General features: G+C 46.0%; 1 protein-coding gene across 1 annotated transcript in view; it reads right to left on the bottom strand.

The window, feature by feature from the left end:
• Positions 1-271: 271 nt before the first annotated feature.
• The window catches only part of PPM1H (protein phosphatase, Mg2+/Mn2+ dependent 1H), a 231,100-nt gene continuing 213,701 nt past the window's right edge, over positions 272-17,670 (bottom strand). The window contains exon 10 of the mRNA XM_023643925.2: positions 272-4,917. Within this exon, the coding sequence (XP_023499693.2) occupies positions 4,770-4,917 (148 nt within the window). The 3' untranslated portion in view covers positions 272-4,769. The remainder of the gene's footprint in view (positions 4,918-17,670) is intronic.

Raw genomic sequence — 17,670 nt, forward strand, 5'->3', positions numbered from 1 at the left:
TTGTACACCTGAAACTAATATGTTGTATGTCAATTATATCTCAACTGAAAAAAAAAGAATCCTTCCTGGGAGTAATATCCATGGTGGTTCTTCTAGAGCGATGGCTGAAATGTATGGCCTTTACTGCTGCTCCTGTGGGGATTGATAGTGTTGGCGTCCATTCCCTCTTGATTTCGTTTTGAGTCTGTGTTCACAGTTGATAACTCCACATAGGCCAAGAAACTTCACAGTGAGCTCAAAGAAATGACACACAAAAGCTTTGCTAAAGGTGTCCTATATACATATATATATTTTATTTTAAAATGTCATCGAGCATATACATTTCTTTAGCTTTTTCCAGGGAACATTGCACCTAAGTTTCAAAACACACAAAATAGATCCCCTTTACTAAACAGTTTTCATTTTTGGGTTACAAAAGTCAAGGTTTCACAATCACAAACATAAAGGTACACGGTTCTGAAACCATCTTCAGGCAGATTCTGCTCATTCACCGAGAGAGGCAATCTTTGGAAACCCACGCCTTACGATACATTCCTTACAAATTATCTTCACTGTGGGCCTCCCTGGGTCTCCAGAAGAAACAAAGAAAATGGAGGCAAAACAGGAGAGACAGCGTAACCTCGGGACTCCCCGAGCAAACACAAAATCCTACGGAAGATTGGAAGAGTGGAGGACACGAGGCTCCCCTTGAAGGACATCACAGCAGGAAACAACAGCACGTTTACAGCCTCATTTGGTCACTGTCTACCTGGTCGCTACAGGAACAAAACTTCATCTAAGACGCACAGGAAAAATGAAAGCTATTTACACAGACACCATCGCGGATTAGAAAGAGCAGGGCTCCCGGCCCGGCCCTCCAACCTGCCGCAGAGCCGCCGTGGTGCCGCAGGAGAGGCAAGTCGGGCTGCTCGAGTAGTGTCCTTTGAAAAGTCCCGGTGTGCACACGTCAGCCACATCGCCTACACATTAACCCACATCTGCTCAGCAAGGGGTGCCGTGGCGTGCAAGCTGCAACCTTTCTCTGCAATTCTAAGTCCTCAAAAACCCAAGTTCCTAGTGTAAAATTCTGCCCTGTGGCCAGATATTGTTTTACGATTTTCTTAGCTCTGGTAACTTTTAGGGTCAGCCTGGTGGTTCTCTGCATAGAAAATGACTCTCACTGCTTTCTTAAGTGTCCCAGAAGCACTAACTTACTGAAAATAGACTCCTAAAAGCCTAACCCAGTCACTCTGCAAACAGTGGAGCTGCTGGGCCACTTAAAGAAAGGTCAGATCCTCAAAATGTGGCGGAAGGCAAACCACTGAGCGCTGTGTGCTTGTAAATCAAGTTGATTGGCGGATGAGGAAGGAGGTGCAAATCAAGAGGAGAATCAGAAGTTTAAAGATGTGGGAGATTTTTCCCAAGTGTTTGCACGCCTGTGCTCTTGGTAAACTGAACACCTCCCAGAACAGCCAAGACCTGAGGCCAGACCTGGGAACCGGGACTCTCGGCCCCGCCCACCCGTCTCTGCCTCCAGCCGTCACAATGCTTCCCGGGAAGCGAACACTTGGAGGAGGCCGCAGAGGGTGAGCACAGCTGGCTGCAAGCAGCCCCATGGAGGTAAGCTACGAGGAATTAAAAAACTAAACACCTCAGATTCCCCAAAGCTGTATACTGTGGGGAATAACTGAAATGCCCACTTTTGTGGCCTTAGACAGCTGAGTACTCGGCCTCGCCCAATTTTCACCTCTCCCTTCCCACCCCAAGAACAGCACTTAGGTAAGCACACCGCCACAGACCACACCCTCCACCCCTCCAGCTGCTGGCACTGTCCTGATTTCAGGTGTTGCCAGAACAGAAGTTTGGTTGTTGCCTGAACAATGCTGCAGAGCGTGGATGGAGCGCGAGTTGCTCTCTTTAACTAAAAGAGTGTCCCCAAATATTGTGACGAGCAGGGGCAGCCCAACAAAGAGATTTAGAAGTGAAAGAGCCTTTCACTAGAGGCAGTGGCCACACCCCCCCCCCCCCCCCAAGACAAGCATGAAGATTGACTAGGAAATCAAAAGCTTTTTATTAAACAAGACTTCCTCTGAGGCTATGAGGGCAAGCGGATTTGGCTATAGGTCAGATAGACAAGATTTCGGACCCACATATAAATATATTCTGCAGAATTTTGAGCCTGTTGCCTTTTGACCTTTCCAGGAATGCTCCAAAGGCTGACTTGTTATATAGACACAGCTACTGCCCTGGGAGGGAATGCCGTGGGGCCTGGGTGAAAAATAAGGCCCAAACCGAGTAAGCTCAATTCACAGAGCAATATCAGTGCTACGAGCATTAACAAATCATTGTTTCCACATCTTATTTATTCATTTCATTTGTTGTTTTCCTACCATCCCCCAAATAAAAACATGGCTTCAGCTTGCTCCTAAGATCTCACCCAAGGAGGGGCTTAGGAAAAGAATTCCTAGATACCTAACTAAAACCAGGAGGACCAAATGCTCAAGACTTTAGGGTAAATTCAATAAGGGGGTTCTAGAGTTTTTCCTGAGACATGCCTTGGCGGTAAATGAACTGGTGAATTGAGTAGAAGGTTGTCATGACATCCACATGATATCTACACCCAAACTCTGACTCTGGTGGCTCGACAGAGAAGCTCAAGGTAGTACCCAGACAGAAGCCCAGGAAAGGAAAGAAATGAAAGGCAATAGGAACACAGGTGACTGCTTGTGAGGAAAGCTTCCCAAAGATTGTGGTGGGAAAGTCCTCCACGGACAACTTTCTCAAGTTTCCAATTGGTACGTGACTGAGAGTCAGGGCAGGAACAAAAAGTGGACCACACTGCTGGAGGATGCCTGCATGTTTTCCCGTAGCATCACATTGTGCCAGAGAAGCAAATGGCTTACCACAAACTTCTCCCCACAGAGATGTTCGGGGTAGCTCGGACTGACTGGAGGAGGAGGGGAGCTGTCAGGGGAAGACGATTCCTGGTGGTGGTCCAGTTCTTCCCAGACAACATTTTGGCAAATACCTGGTGGGTGCACTCCCCCAGTACTTCACTGGCCAGACAGGGCATTGTTTCTACACTGTGGATGGTCTTTCCTGAGTAGGAAGGCTTTGGGCCTCTCCTGAGGGAATAGCTACAACTCCAGGAATGCAGGCAATAAACTCTCCTGGAGGAAAGGTTTCTCTCCTCTCCTCTGGGGAAGGGATTCAAACAAACATGAGAACTGGAGTTGGCTCTCCAGCATTTCTGGGGATCACACCAATGACCTGTTTCTTTATTTGGTGGGAAGGATGTTTTAATTACACAAAGTTGTCAAGATGGCGGATGACACCACAGGAGATCTGCAGGAAGAAGACTGGTCTTTGCTTTACATTTCCCCCGGTGCACAGCAGCAGTCTGCCTGTGAGAGAAAAGTGATTTCTAAAAATGCATTTTGTGATTCCTCCTGGCAGAGAAGCAGCAGGTAGATCTAGTGTCTGCTGCTGCTCAAGTGAGGATCGCTCAGAGGTGGAGCGACAGTGGGAAGAGGGGTCTCAGTTCTGGAGTGGCTGGGATGTGATTCCATGGAGAAAAGAGCACATGGCATGAGAATGACCAGTCAGCCCACTTCAAATTCACTTTGGTCAAATAGCCATTCTGAGTGGGACTTGCCCAAAGAGGATGAGGAGAGTAGAACTGCTGCTCTTGATAGAACTCTGATGCTTACTCGTTGTTTGGAGTGGGTTTGGGGACAGTCACGGCCCATCAAACCCAGAGCCAAAATGGCGGAATGGTTCTCAAAGGAGGTCAGGTGAACTGAGCGATAAAGGAACTTCCTAAGCTGCTCTCTTAAACATTGCTTCATCTGTGTCCCCATAGCACAGCAGGTGGGGGACGGCCAACCATTCCAGAAACGAAAACCCAGACTCTCAGAGAGAAACCTCAAGCCATACAAGGGGGACCCTTGAAGACCAAAGAGGGACTGTTGGTCCAAAGAAACACCCATATTTTCACGAAAACACATGATTTGGTGAGAAAATGCAACTCAGGGAACAGCTTGTTACACAACAAAGACAGCCCTCTCTCAGCCAGGGCACTTCTCCAGAAGGCTGCCAGGGTGGTGTGGGCTACCGCATATGGCCACAGCCCGAGCTGGACTTTGACACACACATTCCTCAGCAAGGGGTTGGGAAGTCCCAGCCTGCTCTATGGAAGGGAAACAATTAAGATTCAAGGAGTAAAAAAAAAAAATCCCACCTCACCCCACCATCACCATAGAAGAAGACACACACACACACACAAACACACACACATAGCGTTCCCTGAAATAAATTCAGGCTTACTAGAAGGTGGGTGCTTACACTTTCTGAGGCGTGATCCCCAACTTTCCAATGCAGCACTTTTAACCCGTAGAGAAGTTGGCAGCTTGACCGGCCGAAGAGTCTTCTGCCAGTTATACCTGAAAATGGCTGCCCCAGCTACTCTAGATAAAATAAATATGATGTATGTGCCCAAAACAGGCAGTGGCCACCGAGGAGGCCTATGAAGGGAACCAAAAGAAACAGAGCACTCAGTAGCAGCCTTTACGTTTTGCTCTTGTTGAGTATCCAGACCTGTCACTAAAGAGGAAACTGAAGCCTAAGGGTCATCATGACACACAGCCAGAGGCCTTTTGGTGCAGACTCCCCACCTGGGCCGAGAAGAGCTGGCATCCTCCGGATCTCCGCCGGGGCCCTTCCCGGCCCCGCTGTGCCAAGAAGCATCCCAGCTTTCTTCCCTGCTGTCCTCCCAACCCCCTGGGCCGTTTTCATGACAGTTTGTTTCCATGTACTAAAGGAATGACATATACAGAGATGTCGTCTCCTGAGCCCAGTCGGTCATTGGATATCCGCCATCCTCTGTCCTTCAGGACGCCGCGGGCACGCATCACCAGGTCCTGAGCTGCCAGTGTGTACCTGTGCAGGGAGAAGCAGGGACAAGATGGTCAGTGGGCATCAGGCAGAGTCTGAGGTTGGGCTTAGCTGAGGAGGCTTCACTACAGCCGTGTAAACAGTTTTCAAACACGCTTAACGTCACAAAAAGCCTTGGTCACTTTCCCCAAAATGTGGGTGCCTACTGTGAGATTACTGCTTAGGTGTTAGATGGGTACACGTTAAATAACTTCCTAAATCGTTCTGCTGCTCAGTCCTCTTGGGGTTTTGATGATGTCAAGGACACTCTCAGTCTGGTGCTCAGCTATCTAACACAGATCCGCTCAGGCTCCGTTTTCCATGGCAAACTGGGTCTAGCCAAAAAAGTACGTGGGGAAAATAAGAGCTTTCGTTTTCAATGTGTTTATTTTTAGGGCCACATCCCTTTTAGGACAAAGGATGGTCATTTTCTATTTATGGTAGGAGTAAATCTCCTTTTAAAATAAATTGTTTCTAAAAAGTGAGTTGATTTAAAGAGAAATGTCAGTAATAGTACACGTAGCATGGGAACATAGTAAAAATGTGAAAGGTGTTTTTGGTGACTGATAACCCTGGGTGTGCATGAGCTGCCCCACCTACCCTTATCAATGCCACACTCTCTTCTTGACCAATGTGCTTACAGTGAGGGATCCCCCAGGAGTTGAAAAATAAGATTGCTTATTGAGATCTGAACTGTAAAACTCAAAGGAAAAGAATGATTACGCTATAAGCTGATGGAAAGTATTAAAATGTAGAGAAAGACTAATGTGGGAGGTGGTTTGGGTGGGTGTGGGCCTGGGTTAGCCTTGAGGGCATAAAAAAATGAGACAAAACATTGGCAGGTGTTTATCCAAATAGTGATCAGGGCAGAGAGAGTCATAACCGACAGACTTCAAAGAAATTGAGTTCCACTGGTAGGACCACATTTCGTGTGGATGGATTGCTCTCTTAGCCTATGTCATTAAACATATATGATTTACTTTTATTCTGACTTCTTGTTCACCAAGTAACCTGATTATGATCTGCCACCCTGTGTAGACCAGCCTACAGGGAAGGAATGAGCTAGTCATTTGTACTTTAAGGATATCAGTCAGTTATATTTCTCTGCATAAATGTCAACTGGCACTTGGGTTTGCAAATCACTCTTGTAAGCTTGGTTCAGGTGAGCCCAGCTCTGGTAATGAATCTACTCTTTGTATGTTAATTAAACCAGCTTCTGAACCTGAAAAGCTAGCCAGACTCTGGTAAATCACCAAGATAATAAATGTTACCCCATAAGGAAGGCCTCTTGAAGCCAGCCTGTGGACCTTGACCGGCAGACCATCTTGCCATGACTAGTGGTCTTTCCCTACTCGGAGTGTCTGTGACTTGCCTTCAGATCGGTGAGTTATGGAATTCAGAACAGCAGAAGCCTCTTCCATCTCTTCTGTTAGAACCTCTTCTGGATTTACCGACTCTCACGTTAAAAGAGACCTGCATCTAGCCCCATCGTTACATTTGATTTAAGAACAATGTCTTTAGCAAATGATCTCAGGATTGTTAAGATTCCAGGTTATACAGTCATGCATTGCTTAATAGTGGAGACAGGTCCTGAGAAATGCGTTGTTGGGTGATTGCGTCGTTGTGCGAACATCACAGAGTATATTGACACAAACCTAGATGGTATAGCCTACCACAAACCTAGGCCACATGTACTAATCTTATGGGACCACCATCGTGTATGCGGTCCATCGTCAACTGAAACATCATTATGCAGCACGTGACTGTGAAGTCTTTGACGCAAGTCTACTTGTCCAGCCCGGGTGGCAGAGAAGTGCAGCATACACTACTGGTGGCAGAGTAGAGGCTATTTTAGTTCATATAAAAGAAACACCTTTCCTCCTGAAGGATGGGTGGTAGGTAGGTAGGAGAGACATCCTCTTTCTCTATCTGTATTGAGAGAATTAATCAGTTTTAAGGCAGAAATCTCTAAGTTACCTTTGAGGAAAGATGCAGCCAGTTAGCCCTCTCTGAGGGTTCTCCTCCTGCCGAGATTAGGAAATAAAGGGAAAGCACTCCAAAGAGGCCTTTGACTAAAGAGCCAAATCCCAGATCCACATGCTACAGCGCATACACTATATTCTGAAGAGTCTCTCCGATGCTCACCACAGGTGGCTCTTGATTTTATATTAAATTGTACATCTGAGCTAGAACCAGCAGTATCAGGGTGACGGTTATCATCCTGGTGATTGACCAGGGTCTGGACCTTAGCCTTTCAAGTTCAGAAACCTGGCTGAGCCAATATACTGAGTAGATTCATCTGTCAGGGCTGAGCATACCTTAACCCAACTCATGAGCAGACTAGATATAAAAAATTATGGCAAGTTACAAGAAAAGATGGCTGACAGTAAAAGACAGATACTCCAAGATGTCAAAGAACAGATAAAAGAACTCAGGAAAGCTCTCTGTGGCTAGTCCAGAGGCAAACAGGTCTCCAGGCCTCAACAGGTCTTGCAGTCAAGGGGCAATGACTGAGCTCAAAACAAGGCTAAACGATGTCCAACTGGTTTTTAGTCACAAAAGAGTATCATTCATCTTTCTAGCAAGAGACCACCCTGATATTGCTCTTGCTGGTAACTTTGGGCATTTAAAAAATGGTCAAAATTAGCTTTGGTATTTTAAAAAGCAGCATTAGGTCACCTAGAAAAGTTACCCAGGAAACTCATTTCCCCAAGGACTCTAGATAATTAAGGTTTTATTCTTAAAAATGTTTCTTGCTTATTCCACAGTAACTTCCTTTGAGCCTGCATTTCTCTTCACCATCCGATCTGTCTTCCCCTAGGTGCTGAACTTCCTGAGAGAGAAATCCATTCTTGCTTCCTCCATTTCTTACTTCTTTTTTCCTTCTTTAATCTCTTACCAGTAGGCTCAATACCCTGCTCATCTGGCCTGTTACACTTTGACCTAACAGCTTCTTCTGGATATGCATTCTGCTCAGTCTTTCTCCAGCACAGATCTTGCTGACCGTCTTCTTTATCCTTGACATCTCCTGTCGTTTCTTCTTGAATTATCCTTTTTTGGGGGGGCTCCCACCCATTACACACTGCAAGTTCTCCTCCTCTGTCTGGGCTTCCATGACAAATGGCACAAGTTCTTCTCTTTGATGCTCCTTCTTGATTTCCTTGGTAGGCCCCAGGTAAGACTTAGGAAGAAGTCGATAAATGTTAACTTATTTTCATTTCCAAGGTGGGACTTCCCCATCTATCATCCATAGTTATGCTATCCCCAGTCTTCTTGGCAAGAAATCAGTTATTTTCAGGGCCGGCTCAGAGGTATAGCGGTTAAGTTCACACGCTCTGCTTCGGTGGCCCAGGGTTCACAGGTTCAGATCCTGGAAGCAGACTTAGACACCACTTGTCAAGCCATGCTGTGGTGGCGTCCCACATATAAAATAGAGGAAGATTGGCACAGATGTTAGCTCACCAGAAACTTCTAAACTTTGCATTATTTTAAGTCTATTTCATTAGCGGTACATGGCTGATTAAAATAAAATCTAATCTCATAGTTATTAAGATGTGATTTAAATGTTTATTGTAAAAACTGATATATCTGAACTTATTTTTGGCATCATTCACACATACATGTATATATACACATCCTATTTCATGTTTCCTATTTATTATGCTTTCTTTCCTTCATTCTTGCTTTCTGTCAGGTTGGTTGGTTGCTTTCTTTAATACCTTTTTCCTCCCTCTACTGGTTTAGAAGTGATAGTTTCTGTTCTTTTAGTAGTTATGCTTGCTTTTAATATATGTTAATCAATGTTTATGTCCTCCTCCAGAAAGTAAAAGGGTCTTAGAATGCCTTCTTTCATCTTTCATGTTGCTGCCTAGATTTTAATTTCACCTTGTTTTTAAGCCTCTGTTAGTCATCATTATCATGTATGACCTCTACTTATGTAAATAAACCAACATACTAACTTCTTTCCTTTTTGAAGTCCATACCTTCCTTCTGGATTTGATTCCTTCTGTTGAAGTACATTTTTAGTAATTCTTTTAACAATCGTCTGTGAGGGATACACTCACCCAGTCTGTGGACCACAAAAACCTTTAATTTTGCCTTTAATCTTGGATGATAGCTTTAATGGGTATAGAATTCTAGATTGACTGTTCCTTTCCCTCAGCAGTTTGGAGATAATATTCCATTTATTCTGACGTCTCTTGTTGAGGAGAAGTCTATCTTGTATCATTTCTTTACAAGTATGTCTTTTCTCATTGGTAGATTTTAAAATTTTTATTGTTGTTTTGTTGTTGATGGCATGAAGTTCCACTAAGACATAACAATAAGGATTCCTTTTTATTTATCATGGTTGGAAATTGGTTTTATTCCTTCAGTCTGAGAAGATATTAAATTCTGGAAAATTCTCAACCATGAGCTTTTTGAATATTGCCTCCCTCTATTTTTTATATTTTCTCCATATTTTTATAGTTTCTCCTATTAGATCTTCTCAATTTACCTTGCAGATTTCAACTTCTTTCTGTTTCTTTTTTAATCTCTGTGATATCTTTCAGTTCACTAATCCCTGCTTTAGCAGTTTACTATTCAAGCCACTCAGTGAGTTGCTTTATTTCAGTGACATATTTTTCACCACTGTGAATTTCACCATTGTGAACCAGCTCTTGGGAGGAGGTTTTTTTGCCCCAGCTCTGATACGCAGCCAGGCTGGCGGCCGTTCTGGAGCTCCTTAGCATCCACGTTCAAGAGCCAACTCACTGTGGGGAAACCATTGTGAGGTTGTTTTCCATCAAGACTGGGCGAGAAGCAGCAACTTCCTCTGGAGGGAAAGACCTGCTACTCTCTCCCATTTTGTTCTCCTCCAATTTCTCCCTGACAAGGGCTGCCTGCTTTGGTGACAAAGAAACTGCTTAATGTGGCAGTAAAATAGGAGGGCTCTAGTGATTTTGGTACCGAGGCTGCACACAAGGGCATACACATGCCATAGAGGGTGTAGGGAGCAGCAGGAGGAAATCTGAGTCCAACCATGAAATGTAAGTACAGAATACACAGGAGTGTAGCAAAGAAGAATGTGGTGCAGCTGAAGGCGGTGAAAGGGAACGGATTCCGTCATGCACCTGCCAGCCGGGACCCTGAGGCAGGCTGAGGGGCCTGGTGCTTCTGGAGGCTGGCTGTGGAGCAGCTGCAGGGCCATTACAGAACGCCTCGGAGAACTGTGCGAGAGGTTTGAAGTACTCACTCTCCCTCCTAAGGAAGAGTCTCCCTGGGAGGCACGTTTTGTATTTTGGGAACATTCTTCTTCTCTGGCTGCAGCTTTCAATATTGATCAGCAAAGCTCTGCTGAAAGAACTGGCTGCCGGGGAGGGATCAGACCTGCCACACCACACAGGGCTTGGCTCAGAAGCCTCCTAGGGCTCCAAGGAGGAGGGAGCAGAGAAAGGACAGCAGAGCAGGGAAGAAAAAAGGGAAGAAAGCTGAAGAACTATGGGACGGCCAGAAGCGCTTTTCACAACCACTGACGCTAACTTCAGGGTGGAAGGAGACGGAGAAATCCTCAGTTGTCTCTGCTGTCCTTGCCACAGCCTTGGCCATCTCAGTTCTTCCCCTCTTCAGTGGAACCCACAAAGGGCTCAGGGTGTGGGCCTGGGTTGCCTGGGGTCCAGTCCCTGATTTACCACCACCCAAGAGGGTGGCTCTGGAAAAATTCCTTAGCCTCTCGGAGCCGGCCTTTTCTTCCTGGACCATCTGGAATAATGATAGGGCAGACCTTAACGGTTCCTGCCCGGAATAAAGGAGAGCCTTCCTTCCGTAAGGTATTCGGGGTCATTAAACCTTAGCTATCATTTTCCTCATTTTCTCCTCCCCAGGAGTTTTGCCTCAAGTCATCTACCTCTTGTAGCATCTGTTTCCCATGAGACTACATCTGAATCAGCACTGGAGTGTCAAAAATAAGTCCCTTTCAGGCCTCAGGCTGTAACCATGCCTTAGAGGCTCTAATGGTTCCAGTGGGGTGGGAACTTCTATTTGCCGTTTGGATGGTACAGACAGGGTCTTACAAGAGGGAGGGTAGGTGGCAGGAACTGGGGAGTGAATGGGTTCCAAATATTTGCATATAAAAGGCAGCCTCCCTCTGCTGAAGGCCCGCAGCAACACAGTGTGATGGGAACCAGAGGAGGGATCCTGTCTGCATTCTGAGCAGGCCTCGGATTTATAGAGCTAGCAAAGCTCTGCCAAGCTTTGGCACATTGGCAGGGATCTCTGGTGACTGGGTAGGTGGGGGGTGGCTAGGAGGGGGCTCTCTGTTGTGCTCCGAAGGGCAACTTGTCCTGGAGGAGGCCCGTCTTAGGCTCACTGCTGGGAGCTGAGCCATGCGTGTCCCTTGTCCAGCTGTGAGGCCACTGAAGCTGCTCACGCCAGCTTCTGTCCTTTGCCCAGGGTGCGGCCACTCCACTCAGGCGGACGCCCTGAGACACTGGAATAATGACAGCTGCTGTCCACAACACTGTCACTGTGTCCACTGGGGGGTTGTGTCCCAGCAGGTACAAGGTCACGGACTGGGGAGAGCTCCCCACTCCCACCGGAGAGGGTGGGAACCCCGGCCAGGCCTCGCCTCGTCCGCCTCTTTGCCCCTGGCGTCAGCTTCTGGTTTCTTGGGTGGTGAGTGTTTATTTTAGTTCGAATCCCAAACAACAACACTTCAACCTGAGGGGGCATAAGAACCATTTCCTTCTCTGTCCTCGCTCGCAAGCCCTTTAGACTGCCCTGATGTTCCTCCCTTCAACTGACCACACGGCTCGGCTCCAAGGGCCCCATCAACAGCACTGAGGAGGTACAGATGGGCCTGGCCGCATGCTGGCCAGAGTGCATGGGCAGGATCGCAGGCTGACTTCTGCAGGGACCTGAAATTGGCCACCCCAAGATATGTCGCTTTGGCATCAGGATTATTTGAGGCTGACTGCTTTTGATAAACTGGGACAGGGAAGGAGGCTCTGAGGAATGGAACTTGCCCTTTGTTAGGACATGTTTACATTTGTAAGGGAAATCTCTATCTGTAAAAGGTGCCTCCCTCTCTGTACCAGGAAGAAGAAAGGAGATGACCTCTCTAGAAACTCTTAATACCAAAGGCAAGGACTTAAATCTGCATTTTATTGTGCTTGTCTGGTAACCTCCTGTAACTGACTTCCCTCCCCCTCCCAATGTTGGCATCTCCTTAAAGATTAAGCATCTTTCTTTAGGCTGGGAATGGATTGCAGCGCTCCTATGTGACCCCCCCTAGCCCGAGGCAACACACCTGCCACCCCGCGGTGTTCACTGAGACAGCAGACCTATCTGCCGTTTCCATCAAGAGCTGTGCTGACAGAGCAGCCTCATGACTATTGTAAAAGGGACATTTCAATCACATGTGAAACACCCTGTTTGGGGGTATGTAACCACTCTGTGCACCCCACTTCTTCGGTGCCCTTTCTTCCTTCGGGAAGAAAGGCCCGGGGCCATGGTTCCTCATAAAGCTTTGTTTAATTTTCTCTTGCTATTCTGTCTCATGTGAATTTAATTCGTTCTCCAGCCAGACGAACCCCCATTTGGGAAGAGGAAATGTCTTCCTCCCTACACTTCCAAACTCCCAAGGATCCGAATATGCTAAACTGTGCAAAAGAAACCAAAATGCAGATTTTTATCTCATCTTCAAACAGATCAAACAAGAATTTGTCTTAAAACCTGTAATTGATATGGGGGTGGGGTGGGGTGGAGGAACCCTTCCGTTTTGCATTTGAAGCACTTTTTCAAAACCTTACGCCGCTGGTAGAAATGAGTTCAGCGAACTCACACAAGGAGTTCATAAGAAGAACCCTTGTCCTTCACCAAGATAAATTTCATGTTATCAAGGTAACACAAACTAGCATTTAATACGTGCATTAGGGGCCTGCCGTCAGCGTTGGTGGGTGTTCTGCTATTAACTGTCCGCTGATTAATCTCTTCGTGATCCGGGAACACAGTCATCGGAGCCGGGAGAGCACGGATGTCAAGAGCGACATCTGAAGCATGACCATCAAGAAGCCTTCTCTCCTTAAGGAAATGCTCGATGGCGTTTACAGTGCATTGGTACTTACTGATTCCGTACCCCATAATCAGCTCCTCGAGTGTCATGGCAGGGGGACTGAGGGTCATTAGGTGCACGTTACAAAGATGAGGTTTCTACAGACAGGTTTTGGGGAAGTGAAGGACTGCCCAGAGCCTCGCAGAGCTCTGCCCGGGCACGTGGGATGGAGCCCACGCCACATTTGTACGTCTCCTTAACTGTTCTTTGGTCCGAGCTCCTCTCAGCTTTGCCCACGCCCTTCCCATTTAGTAATATTAACAGTTTATTCCTTTCTGACAAAATATTAAGCATTTTCTTTGAGTGTTTACACACTTGCCTCCACTTTGAATATTCTCTCCAGGAGACCCACCCCCAAACCTCCAGTCCCAGATGTCGTTCCTCAGAAAACCCCTTCCAGGCCTATCTCTGAGCACCCTCTCCAAATCGTGCAGGATGTCTAGGCTTCAAGAGAGAATCTTGCTGGAATTAGGAAGAGCTGCAGATTATGCAGTCAAACCTCCGTGCTTGCCAACCACCCCCTCCAGAACGTTAGCTGGCATGCTGTCTACGGACAGTTCATGCCACGACCCCACAGAGATTCACAGAGCCACCAGCTCTGCTACACTTCAGGGCACACTCCAAGAAAAAGGAAAGGAAGACAGAAAAAATCCCACTGCACTCACATTCTGGCTTGTCCGCAAAGACTTTTAATTTTCTGGTTCCTTTGTCAAGACAGTTCAAAACAGCAAAGGGACTTAGTCAGATGCACTGACTTTTACCCCATCTCTGCCCAGGGGAATGGTGAGGGTCAGAACTTGGCAAACATATCTTTGTGCTAACATCTCTGCCCTCGCAGCCCACTCCGGTGGGGGAGATGCTATTTGAAATTTCTCACTGGGAAGGATGTCATCAGAGGATGACAACGCCACTAATTTGTTGAGAATGGCTGTCAGTAAGAGGAAAAGAAAATGAAAAAACCCACCTGTAACATAAATAAAAGTCAAGCCATCCAATGGCAAAACCCGGAAGTCCCGCCTGTCACAGGGCCAGGATGCTGCCTCTTTCTGTTCTGCTAACTTTCCAGACAAAGCTGGGCAGACCTGGCAAAACTCAGAGTAAAATGGGCCCCTGCAAAACCTCAAATGAAGAAGCATCTTGTTCTGCTCACTTGCCTGCCTTCTCCCAAGCTGCCCACCTGGGGTACAGTTTTCTTTTCCCATCGTCTGTCCAACAATAGGCTGAGACCCAGGAACCCACCCCTCTCCCTGTCCCCATGATTAAGCTGGCAAACCTGTGGTCCTCGGCTACACTTGGGGAACAGTGAATCCTTCTGGCCAAGGAAGGGCTCATAGAGCCTCTGAAACGATCGTGGTCTTTATTCATCACAGAAATTATGTCTTAGGCTAAAATTTATGAGGATGACTTCTACTCATATTTCCGTTTTGCATGACAAGATCAGAACAGCTCCCAGTGGGAGGGCATCAGCAGGCAACCCCCTGACTCGGCTTTTAGGACTGAGCTCTCTGTCCATGGGCCCCCTAAGGAGACACACTAAGCTGGGGCATGAGTGTGTGCCCTCCTTCCAAATTACAGGTATGGCCAAATACGTCACATGTATCATCATTTTTACATAATTCCTCAGTCATGAGTTTGAAATAAATTAAGTTTCTCTGCTTTCCCAATATGGCTTAAATTACTAGGAGCACAAAGGGTTGGAGAAACAATCCACATCTCACGTTTTCACCATTAGATTGTACAGAACGTTTTCTGATTATGGATCAGAATGAACGAATCACACAAATTCCATGTCACTGTCATAGGCTTCCTTTCCTACAACTAATTTCACATTCATTAATCTTTGAGAGCGTAAGGTCCAACATGATCCTACTCGTTTGCTTCTCACACCACCTCTGTCGACACGACCCCACACTAAGCCCAGTCAGCCGTATTGACCACTGAGTTCCTTGGATGCGCCATGTTCTTCTTCCCCAAGTCCCCTCGCCCCTACACTCCTGGCTCATGCTCACGTATTCTTCAGGTTTAGTGTGGACGCCCCTTCCTGTGGGACGCTTTCTCAGCATCCCTGGCTCTAGCTTGGGCTCCTCTCTTCACTCACTCACAGTGTAAAGTCCTAATGCTTCCTCTGTCACCACTTCTAGACTTTGAACTCCAAGAGCGTAGGGACCAGGTCCATCTTCTTCACAGATCTTCCCCCAGTGAATAGCAGGCCTTGGCTCACAAAACAGGTCCTTAATTTTCCCCAAATGAATGAATCTGAATGGGACTTATTTGGCAAAGAAGAAAATCTTCGCCTCTAAGTTCTGACTGCCTTAAGATCTCAAAGACCAACCAGAATTTTTCTGATCTCCAGCCTGATATTCTCTCTTTCCTTTCACTCACTCATCTGATGCAGGATTCTTTCACAGGCTTTGGGTTGCCCCCTTCCCCAAAAGGCAAACTGAAACCCTTCTTTCCTGCCCTGTCTGTTGCATGGACATGGCTGTAAGCCCTGTGTCTGTAGGTTGCAGTTCTCAGGAGCCCAGGAGCCCGCTCTGACCTGGCCTGCACCTGCCCAGTGACAGCACTAACCAGAGGTTACCAATCCCTGGAGGGCAGGTTTGTCGCCATGGAAAGGGATGCGCTGGTGAGCAAGACCAGGCCAGCTTGGAGAGATTAAAAAAAAGTGTGGGGTGCCTTTTCACTCAGACCGGTCAGCTGGCTTTGCAAAGCTGTATAAAAATGATCGCAGTAGAGAAAATCAACACAAGAATGTTGCTAACAAGGAGGATATAAAACACAGATTAAAACTAAAGAGAAGAAAAATACATTCAAATTCAAAAGAATCTTTAACGACACTACTGTCAGTTCCTTTGCACCTGAGCAAAATTATACCAAACAATTTGAGGAAGAGTGAGTTTAGCTTTCCTTATTCCTGAGGAAATTTTTTTGTTGTAAAATATAGAAAACATAGAAAAAATGCAACAAACATACAATAGCAACAACAAACACCCTGTAGCGCTTACTTCACTCTTTCTATATGTATGAGTTTAGCGCTATTGGACTCCATTTTACAGATGAGGAATCTGAGGCACTGAGGGGTTAAGAAACTTTCCCCAAGGTCACAAATCTAGAGAAGGGGCAGAACCAGGATTCGAGCTCCCGCAGCCTGCCTAGATTCCACGCTACTGACCACCAGACTACACTAGCTCTCGTAATTTACAAATGATTGCATATAATGTATATTCAGTTTAAAAATAACATGCTTATCCAGCTAAAGGAAAAGAACATACCAGTAAGTACCTTAGAAGCTCCCTGTGGTCCTCCTCAAGCACATAGCCCTCTGCCATCTGTCCTCCCAAGGTAACCATTATCCCTAATTTAGGGTTATCTTGTTTTTTGTTCTAGGTATTTGTTTTTCGTTTTGTTTCATTTTTGGTGAGGAAGATTGTTGCTGAGCTAACATCTGTGCCAGTCTTCCTCTATGTTGTATGTGGGATGCTGTCACAGCACAGCTTGATGAGTGGTGTGCAGGTCTGCACCCGGCAACCCTGGGCCATGGAAGCAGTGTGCGCAAACTTACCACTATGCCACCAGTCCAGCCCTTGCTTTTTGTTCTAGTTTTAATATCTATATCCCTAAATAATATATTGTCAGTTTTCTATTTCATGTAACTAGAATCATAATATGCATATTCTTCTACGACTTCCTTATTAAATTCAACATCACGTTTTTGAGATTCTTCCCTATTAATGAGCACAACTTTGGCTCATTCCCTTTTTTTGAGCTGTATTCTATTCTTTGTTTATTCATCCTATGATTGGACGTGTACGCTGCTTCCAGTTTTTGTAATAAAAACAATTCTGTGGAATTTTTTTTTTTTGCATGACTCAAATTTTAGCAGCATCAGAATCACCTGGATGATTTGTTAAAACAGATTGCTGGGTTCTGCCATTGCAGTCTTATCTGATCGCTTTGGGGTGGGGCCTGAGAATCTGCATTTCTAAAAAGTTCTCAGATGATGTTGATGCCATGAGGCCAGAAGACCACACTTTCAGAACCACTCCTCTGGGGTGCAGATCCAGGAGTGGAACTTCTGAGCTATGGGATATGCATATGCTCAACGTTAGCAGGTATGCCAAGCTGTCTTTAGTCTTTCTACAAATTCACAAATCCACTTGCAATTGTTCCACATGGTTTAAATTTGTACTCTCTGACTACTGAGGTTGGGTGTTTTTTTCATATATTTATTGGTCATTGATTTTCTTCTGTGTGATGACTATTTGGTTCTCATTCATTTTTCTAATGGGTTGTAGTTTTTTTTTCTGCTGAGGAAGATTAGCCCTGAGCTAACATCTGTGCCAATCCTCTTCCACTTTGTATGTGGGACGCCTCCACAGCATGGCTGACGAGTGGAGTAGGTCCATGCCTGGGATCCGAACCCGTGAACCTGGGCTGCCAAAGCAGAGCGTCTGGAACTTTAACCACTCGGCCAGGGGGCTGACCCCTTGTGTTTTCTTAAATTAATCTTTGAGAGCTCATTATATTTTATGGATATCAATCTCTCTTCAGTTATACAAGTTGCAAAGATCTTCTTCCAGTTCATAGTTTGTCATTTTACCCTTTATGTTGTCTTTTTCCCTTAAAACTTTTTCATTTGTCCATTGCATATAATATAGCCACAATGGTAA

This window comes from Equus caballus, chromosome 6 (genome assembly GCF_041296265.1).
Source record: "Equus caballus isolate H_3958 breed thoroughbred chromosome 6, TB-T2T, whole genome shotgun sequence".
Lineage (NCBI taxonomy): Eukaryota > Metazoa > Chordata > Mammalia > Perissodactyla > Equidae > Equus > Equus caballus.